We start from the raw sequence: 8629 nt of genomic DNA, 5'->3' as shown, positions 1-8629 counted from the left end.
ACATGGGAAGTGGAGACACTAGAAGGGAAGACACAGAGGCAGGGATACAGGGACCCACAGGAGGTGGGGACATGGGAGGCAGGGGTGACTCGGACACAGCAAAGGTGAGGATCCAGTGGGGCAGGGACCCAGCGGGGACCGGGGACCAATGAGGGCCCGTTTAATGCTGCCAGAAGGGAACCACCTCTGGGCGGGTAAGCGGAGTCAAGGTGGGCATCAGGAGTGCTGCAGACAGCCAAGTCTTCCAGGCCCTCTGGGCACCGGCAGTGCTAAGGGGACCCCACGACCCACCTCAGGGGCCCCCCATGACGCCAAGTATGAGCAACGGCTTTATTGACCAGAGTTAGCGGTGAAAACACAGCAGGAGTCCATCCAGCAAGCTGAGGCTGGCTGTCGGGGGACCAAGTGGGGATCCCAGGACCCCTGCCCTGCCTCTCCTGAATGAGGGCCACACGGTGGGCTGGGGGGGCAGCAGGTTCAAGGTGGAGGCAGAGTGTGCGGGGTGGGGCGGGGGCTGTTGAGGGGAGTGGGAAGAGGGTCTGGAGGCCAGATCACCACACGGAGCACTTGTGGGCGGGGTTCATGGGCGAGTCCCTGGGGCAGTGGAAGGCCCTGCCGAACTCCTCGAACTGGGACACGCTGCCCAGCACCCTGGGAAAGGGAGAGGGCACTGGGTCCAGTGGCCATGGGTTCTCTGTCCCTCCCATCGCCATCTCAGAGCCAGGCGGGGGGGGGGGGAGCTGGGAGAGTTGGGGGAGGGGAGGGCGAGGAGGGAGGGGGGCCTACCTGTAGTGCTCAGGGGCGTGCTTATCTGTCAGCACCTGCAGGTAGATGGACTGCGACCGCCGCTTGATGCACCAGTTCTGGGCCCAAGAGGGGAGTGGAGCGGGCAGGAGGATGAGGCCTGAACCCTTGGCCCAGCCCGCCTGCTTACCCACCACACCCCTCATCCCACAGCAGAAAATGCCTGACCATCCTGTCAGAAGCTTTGAGAGCCGCCTAACAGGGGCAGGAAAGATCTAGAGTCCCTGGAGTCTGTGCTCCCCCACCAGGCCTCTCAGTTTAGCCTTCAAGCTCCTCCCACCCGGGGGTCCCCCCCTCAGGCCTGGTTCTCAGGCAGCCATCAGCCCAGACCCAACTCTAGACTCCAGCACCAGCCCCGTGCAGCCCCCACCTGGGCAAAGGCGATGAAAAAGAGCTGGTTGTGCGTGTATTTCAGGCGATGCAGGGGGTGCTCCGGGCCGTGCTCCCGTACCCACTTCTGGTAAGCCTGGAGTATAGAGAGGGCACGAGGCTGTGCCCACGAGGGTGGCCTGCCCTGCACAGTGCCCCCTCCTCCTCCTCCACTCTGCCCAGCTGCACCGGGCCTGCAGCCAGCCCCCCACAGATGCGGTCTCCACAGCAGGACCCCTGCCACCCACTCTCCTGGAGCTGTGCTCCCGGGCATGTGGGTCTCGGTTAGGGTCACCACCTCCAGGCAGCCCTCCCTGCTCTCCCTGCAAAGGAGGGCATGAATCTGTCCTGTTCCAAGGAGGGTTGTGCCTAGCCCTGGCCCCACCCTCACCCCAGCCTGGCAAGCCCTGGAAACACCCAAGCCCATTACTATCAAGTCGATTCTGACTTTTGGCAAGCCTGCGGGAGGGAGCAGAACTTCCCCAGGCGGTTTCCAGGGCTGTAATATTTATGGAAGGGAACCTTGGTGGCCTAGTGCGTAAGGAGCTGTGCTGTCAATCCAAATCCACCAGCTGCTCTGTGGGAGAAAGATGGGCAGTCTCCTCCCATGAGAGTAACAGCTTCTGAAAGCCCACTGCGGTGTCAGCTAGGAGTCGGTTCCAACTTGACAGCACAAAACAACAATCTCTATGGACGCAGACTGCTTGCTTTCTTGCTCCCACAGAGCAAGTGGGTTTGAAACGCTGACCTTTCCGTTCGCAGTGTAATGCTTAGCCTACAGCGCCACCCAGAGGGTGAGAGAGCGAGGCTATTTCAGAGCTGTGATCAGCTTCAATCTCCACTCTTCCCTCTAGAACCCAGTGAAGAAAGAGGGCCGACCAGGACAACTCACATAGTAGGCGAGCTTGAGGCCACCCATATCCGCAATGTTCTCACCAAGAGTGTGCTTCCCATTCACCTGTGAGACCAGAGAAGGCCAGCTGCAGGGGCCAGGGCTGCAGAGGGCCAGCTGGCCACCCTCGGGCAGGGCCCGCCCGGCCACTCACCCTCCTTCCCTGGCCCACGTGCCCTGCGTGCGTCTGCATGAACACATCCTGAACCACGTGAGCGTGCACAGACACCCAGGTGCACGTGTCCGCGTGTCTGCAGGGACCTGGCCCGGGCTCTGCTGCACACTTGTGTGCCTGTAGCATGCATGTCTCGGGGGCGTCGCCCACAGCCCGCAAGGTGAGGGCTAACCCGTTGGTTGTAGACGGTGAAGTTGTCGTAGAGGCGGACGATGCACTCGGCCTTGCGCAGGAAGCGGCTGTACGAGGCTTCTGTCCACCAGTGCAGCAGGTTACCGGTGCGGTCATACTGGCCCCCTGTGGGTGGTGGGCAGTGAGCTGGGCACCAGCCCTTCCTACACCCTCAGCCAGCACACCCTCCCTGCTCTGCACCCCGGCCCAAGCCCTCACCCCAGTCGTCATAGCCGTGGGTCAGCTCATGCCCGATGATGGTGCCAATGCCACCGTAGTTCAGAGACCTGAGGCCAGGAAAGCAGTGAGGCTCAGCTTCAGGGTCTCTGAGGACCCCCAATGCCCCAGGTCCCGGCAGGTGGCCCAGGGAGGTCACATGATCCTGGGGCACCCACACCTCAGCTTTCTCAGGGGACATGTAACAAGGACCAGTGACACTTGCAAGCTTCCTTTTTAAAGCACCGACACATAGTGTGGGGCTGGAGGGAGGTTCGGCACCCCAAGAGCTGGCTGGGGCACCTCACGGAGAAGCACCCAAGTGACCCCGGGTAGAGTGTATAGAAAGCCAGAGATGTGGGATGTTAGGGGGAATAAACACACTTTATTCCTGCAGATCGTGTAACCCCTCTCCTAACTAATGGGAGCCTGGGGCACCCCAGCCCAGCTCAGGACACTCCCTCCATGGAGGGCCTGCGGTGGAGCCTCCAGTCCGCCCAGCAGTGGCCCTCTGACCATCACCCCTCTACTCACTGCGGGAAGTCAGGGTCGTACAGCGTGGGCTGCAGGATGCCCGCGGGGAACACTGCAGAGGGCGTGGCCAGAGTCAGACTAGCCCCTTCTTTTGCCTCCTCACACCCTGCCCCTTGTTCTGGGACATGCCCACTTACCCATCTGGTTCTTGTTGGGTAGATAGTAGGCATTGAGAGCCTGCGGGGGGAGCAACCACCTGTGGAGAGAGGCGAGGTCCGCTGGGGGCCCACACCCACCCACATCCTCTCCTCTACTGTCCCCTACCAGCTTCCTCCTCCCTGACCACTGCCCAGACCGGCCTACAGACCTCTCCTGAGGCTGCCCACCCCTCATCAGCCTGTGGGCCTCAGGAAAGAGCCCTCCCCCAGGCCAGCCGAACACCCACGTGGACTTGTCCACCTCCTGCCGGATCTTCTTGACAGAGAGCTGGATGCTGAAGCGGATGCTGTTCAAGATGTTTTTAAAGTAAGTCTTCTCGTGGACCTCAAACTGAAGGGAGCAGGGAGCACACAAGGCTATAATATGCTGGGGTGGGAGATGCGCAGAAGTGTTCAAGGGCAGAGGGCATTCAGGGGCAGGGGTCATGGGGCAGGAGCAGGGAGCACACGAGAGGAGGAGAGCAGGAATCACTCAGGACATGGAGCACTCAGCATGCAGGGAGCACTCCCCTGGCTGGGAGACATAAGGGGAAGAGACCATTAATCACTCAGGGCAGGGAGCACTTAGGAACAGGGAGCAGCACATCAGGAGAAGAGAACATGAATCATTCAGGGTTAGGGAGCATTTAGGGAGCAGGAAGTCTTCAGGGGCAGGGAGCACTCAAGGAGCACTCCAGGAGCAAGGAGTGCCCAGAACCAGGTCAGGGCTAAGCCATGAATGCTCACCTCATACTCCTTGTCCACAGCCTCGGGCTTGAGCAGGAAATCCGGGTATCCAACCATCACCATCATGTACTGGAGCTGCAGGGGAGAGGACAGGGGCTCTGTCTAGGTGTGGGGTCAGGACTTGGGGGAGAGCTGGCAGCTGACCTCAGCTCAATATGGGACTGGCATCTGTCTATTTCTCTTCTGTTCTCCTCAGCACTCAGGACCTGGCACACAGCTAGGACTCCACAATTGTTTGCAGTACACACACACACAAACACACACACAGACACTGCCCCACCCCACACCTTGGCCCGAGCAGCAGCCTTGGTCTCTGCGTCCATCCAGTCTAGTTCCTCCAGGCGCTGGCCCAGGATGTACTTGATGTCTTCCACCAGCTGCTGTACCTGTGGGTTGTGGGTCAGGGGTCAGCGGTCAGCCCAGGAGCCTTGCCGGGGGGTCCAGAGGTGGTATGGGGACACTTGGCACCCATGGGAGACACTGGAGGTGGAGGTCCAAGCCCTCTATGACCAACAGCAAGGTCTGCATCTGGAAGGGCCAAATGCTCCCACAGTGATTACATGCAGTCCTAACACCACACCCACTGAGCTGGGCAAAGGGGGGACAGGAGTTTGGGGCAGGACTTCCTGTGGCTGCAAGCCAAGCAGGCTTCCTGGGGGAGGACACATGGTAAAGAATCTGGAGCCTCCAAGGAGGCTGAATTCGGTGCCTTGGCTTCAAGGATAGCTATGTTGGTTAAGGGCCACGTCCACCCCACTTCAGACCCAGGACAGCCTGACCTTGGCCTTGCTGGCGGCTGAAAAGTGCTCATGGACAAAGAGGGCCCCAAGCGCCATGCCAAAGTGCCGGTTGGCCTGGCCCAGGCAGACACGGGCCAGCTCCTGCGGTTTGTCGCTGCCCTCCATCTCTCGTGCCAGCTCGTGCAGTGCCTCTCGGAATGGTGGGGACAGGTGCTCGCTCAGCACCACCACCACACGCCATACCAGGTAGTTGTGCAGGATCCTGGGACAGGAGGGCAAGGGGTGTCCGGAGAAGGTGCAGGGGCCACCCTGCCTGCCCTGCAACCCTCCAGTCTGGGGTTGGACGCAGCATTCAATGGCGCCTGCCTAGAAGGACCCAAGGGGCACTCGGGGATGTGAGGCTAGGTCCAGAGTGAACCCAGGGAAGGGGAAAGACAGGGTCCACGCCCAGCAAGGTGACCCCCCACAGAGTGGGTCAGAGCCCAGCACAATCGCTGACTGGCTGGTGTGAGACAGGGCCATGTGGGAATGAACTGCTGCCTTGGAAAAGGCTTCGACCTGTGGTGCCTCTGAGATGAGAGGAGCCCAAAGAGGTGTTCCCCAAGGTGGCTGTAGAGGGGAGGGGCTTGCGGAGCAGCAGACATCTCATCCCCTTCTCACACAGGCCTCCTAATCCCCCCCACCCCCAGTCTCACAGAGAGCAGGGACCTGAGGCAGAGAGATCCTGACTCCAGGTTTAGTGCTCCTGGAGCCTCCCAGAGGTCTACTGACAGGCAGAGGTGGGAAGGCAAAGCTTTCCAGCCCTGGAGTGGTGACCATGTGGCAAAGTGGGCAACCAAGTACCTGCGGGGAGTGGAGCGGATGAGCTGGGACACACGCTGCATGTAGTCTGTGGCCAGCAGGACCACCTCCTCCTCCTCTGAGAAGTCTTCCTGGAAGATCTGGTCCAGCAGCCACTTCCACCGCAGCTGTGGGCCATGGTGAGAGGGAAGGTGAGGGGAGTGGGGAGGAGAGGGAGGGGGAAGGGGAGCCTGCAGGTGGAGTGCCCAGGGGTTCTCAGATCAGTGCGCCTCTCCTCCAGACAGGCCTGCACTCACGTGGGGGGTGATCTCCTGCAGCTGCCCCAGTGTCACCTTGTTGTACATGGAGCTGACATCTCGCCGAAGGTCATCATACTCCGACACAGTGATCTGAGGGTGGAGATGTGCGTGGACCCCAGCCTCGTCCACAGACCCTCGCCCTCCCTTGCCCCCTGCTCACGTTGGCCAGCTGCTGCTCCAGCTGCAGGATCTCCTGAGCCTTCTGCTCCACGGCATCGGCGCCCAGTAGTCGCAGCAGACGCTCCATGAACACCCGGTAAGCCGCCAGGATCTGCACCGGGAGGGGATGCGTCAGAGCAGGTCCAGGACCCTGCCACCCCATCCCAAGCCTGTACCTTCTCGCTCTCTTCATCCTGGGCAAGGTAGAGGGTCCTTTCCGGCAAGGTAAGCCCGTCCTGATCGATCTAGGAAGAAGAAGGGGCTGGAGGTCGTCTGCCAGGTTCCCCAAGCAGGCTGCATCCTGCTCCAAAACCTCCACCCCGCGCGTCCTTTGTCACAGCTCAGGGAGCTCAAGGACAGAGCCCTACCTCATCCAGAGAACTACCGCAGCCCCCATCCCTGTTCTGGCTGGGCTGGGGGGTGGAGCTGGCGGAGCCCCCATTCCTACCCCATCAGCCTTCACGGTGCGGACCTGTGAGGGGCGCTCACGGGGCGCACTGAGAATGGAGACGAAGCATTCCGGATCTGCCCCTGGGCCACAGTCTGGCCTAACCGCCCTCCGACCCAGCTCCCTCCACCTTTCCGCCGTAGCTCGGCTCCGCTAACGACTGCAATTACTTAGGAAGGTGACTTGTACCCTCCTGCGCCCCTCGCCCGCGCGGGCCACCAGCCGGGCCTGGTGCGCAGTAGAGCTGGGCCTCCCGCACTCACGCGGATGACGTAGCGCGAGGAGTTCCTGTCGTCCAGGCTGACGGTGAGCGAGAAGAGTGCGGCAGCGCTGTACACGCCCTGCGCCTTGTACAGCAGCCGGTTGAGGTCCCAGTGCGCCGCGGCCCCCACGCGCTCCGCGGCTCCGCCCAGGTCCCAACCGCCGCAGTCCTCGATGACCTCGAGCATCGGCCGCGGGCCCAGCCGCTCGATCTCGCGCATGTCCAGGCACGAGCGGAAGAAGGCGCGCACCTTGCGCTGGGCCGCGCCGCCAGGACCACCCACGGGCCTCGCCAGCAGGCGCCGCAGCCGCTCCTCGTTCTGCTCACCGATGGCTGCTATGGTGCCGTAGGTGAGCTTGTCGTCGGGGATGGCGTGGCGTCGTAGCCAGCCGCCGCAGGCGAACGAGTAGAAGTCCTGGCACGGGTCAATGCTGACGTCCAGGTTGGCGGCCAGGAAGCGGGCGGCGCGCGCGAAGGCCTTGCGCTCTGGGCAGCCCTCGGGACAGGCACCACTGCTCCCCGCTCCGGGGCCTAGGTACTTGAGAGCCAGCATGGCCGCCAGGATGGCGCAGAGGCCGGCGGCGAAGACCAGCCCCGACAGCAGGCACACTTCGCGCCGGTTCCAGCGCGGCAGCCCGGTCCGCGCTCCGGAGGTGCCGCGCGCCGCGCCCAGCGGGAAGCCTGGGGGCAGCGAGGTCCCGCGCGCGCCCCCTGCGCCACACCGGCTCACGTACTTGACCTCCTGGAACTCATCGTAGTGCGCGGTCATCGAGTATGGAGCTTCCATGGCTCTGCAGCAGCCGCCGCGCGGCTCCGGATGGACAGCTACAGGCTGCACCGGGCCACTGGCTCGCTCATGGGCCTCCACATCGTGTCTGGGCCGCCTCTGAGGAGAGGGTGGGCAGATCTTAGAGAGCAGACGAGGCCCACAGCACTGAGACCAGAGCGCAGGCTTAGAGCTGGAGGCTAGCGTCTATCAGGGGTTCCCAGCCCCTGGCCTGAGGCCTGGAAGTATCCGTGCCACTGGAGAAATGAAGGAGGGGGCACAGAGTGGACACCCTCTGCGCGTGCACACATGCGCACGGGTCCGTCAGTGTCCACCTCCCTTCGGACACGCGGCACCGCCTGCGGAGCTAGAATGCTGGGATGTAACAGGAGAGCAGGGGCCTGGCACATAGTAGGCCTTCAGTGAGATCCCGCCAGTGGCCAAAACCAGGTGGGGGAGGGAAGGAGGGCAGCAAGGTGGTGCGGTCTGGGCGCATCTGTGCGGATCACTGCTGCCCAGATCCATTTCCTTCTCTGGAGCTGGACGCCCAAGTAAAGCGGTCAAAACCCCAAACTTGGTCCCTGGGATGTCCGCAGAGCCTCCCTAGCATCGTCCCCAAGCGCCTTCTACTGAATAGCCGCAATGCCCACCTGCTTCTCCAAGCAGCTCGAGAGCTGCGCAGCCCCCGGGCCCAGAAAATACCCCCGACGGCCGGCAGTGGAAGAGAACCAGGACCCGTTTCGTCCCCCGCCCCGGGGCCACTCCCAGCTTCAACAGGTTCTCCCAGAACCCAAACTTGGTCGAAGTTTCCCCCCTTTCCCCCGGGCGCAGAGAGAGTGGCCCGGCGCGCCCCGGGCGCGGGACGCCGAGCCTCCTACACCTACGGGTCCCCGCAGCCCGCCGAGCCTGGGAGCCGAGCTCGGGAGACGCCGCCGCAGCCCGAGTCGCAGACAAAGCCGGGAGGCTCGGCGCAGCGGCAGCAGCGGAGGTGGCCGTGACAGTGGCCGCGGCGGCAGCGGGCTCTGGCATCACTTACCCGGCAGGTGCGCACCCGGCCCGGAGCGCAGCGGAGCGCGGTCGGGCCAAGCCGGAGCCGAGCCCGGGCCGGA

The 8629-nt window shown here is 62.9% G+C and overlaps 1 protein-coding gene across 2 annotated transcripts; it reads right to left on the bottom strand.

Annotated features, from left to right (window-relative positions):
* Nucleotides 1–501: 501 nt before the first annotated feature.
* Nucleotides 502–7632, bottom strand: ECEL1 (endothelin converting enzyme-like 1). Of its 2 annotated transcripts, none has more exons than XM_006893474.1 (17): nt 6756–7632; nt 6221–6289; nt 6046–6156; nt 5883–5975; nt 5629–5753; nt 4825–5047; nt 4333–4431; nt 4046–4120; nt 3547–3650; nt 3299–3357; nt 3162–3213; nt 2631–2698; nt 2413–2537; nt 2066–2131; nt 1175–1270; nt 787–863; nt 502–651 (listed from the first exon to the last, which is right to left on the bottom strand). In XM_006893474.1, the coding sequence occupies exons 1-17, from the start codon at nt 7539–7541 to the stop codon at nt 552–554; spliced, it is 2328 nt and encodes a 775-aa protein (XP_006893536.1). In that variant the 5' UTR covers nt 7542–7632; the 3' UTR covers nt 502–551. The 2 variants fall into 2 exon arrangements, with proteins under 2 accessions (XP_006893536.1, XP_006893537.1); XM_006893475.1 differs by having other exon boundaries at nt 552–651; nt 3553–3650; nt 6756–7541.
* Nucleotides 7633–8629: the final 997 nt, after the last annotated feature.

The sequence above is a fragment of the Elephantulus edwardii genome, unplaced genomic scaffold, assembly GCF_000299155.1.
Source record: "Elephantulus edwardii isolate Elephantulus edwardi_28Jun2011 unplaced genomic scaffold, EleEdw1.0 scaffold00127, whole genome shotgun sequence".
In the NCBI taxonomy this organism is placed as follows: domain Eukaryota; kingdom Metazoa; phylum Chordata; class Mammalia; order Macroscelidea; family Macroscelididae; genus Elephantulus; species Elephantulus edwardii.
This window is presented reverse-complemented; position numbering and strand designations above follow the sequence as displayed.

Coding starts and splice junctions, on each gene's coding strand:
- ECEL1 (XM_006893474.1), bottom strand. CDS start 7,541: ATGGAAGCTCCATACTCGATGACCGCGCACTACGATGAGTTCCAGGAG. Junction 6,157..6,220: donor AGGATGAAGAGAGCGAGAAG/GTACAGGCTTGG, acceptor CTCCCGGTGCAG/ATCCTGGCGGCTTACCGGGT. Junction 5,754..5,882: donor TGCAGGAGATCACCCCCCAC/GTGAGTGCAGGC, acceptor CATGGCCCACAG/CTGCGGTGGAAGTGGCTGCT.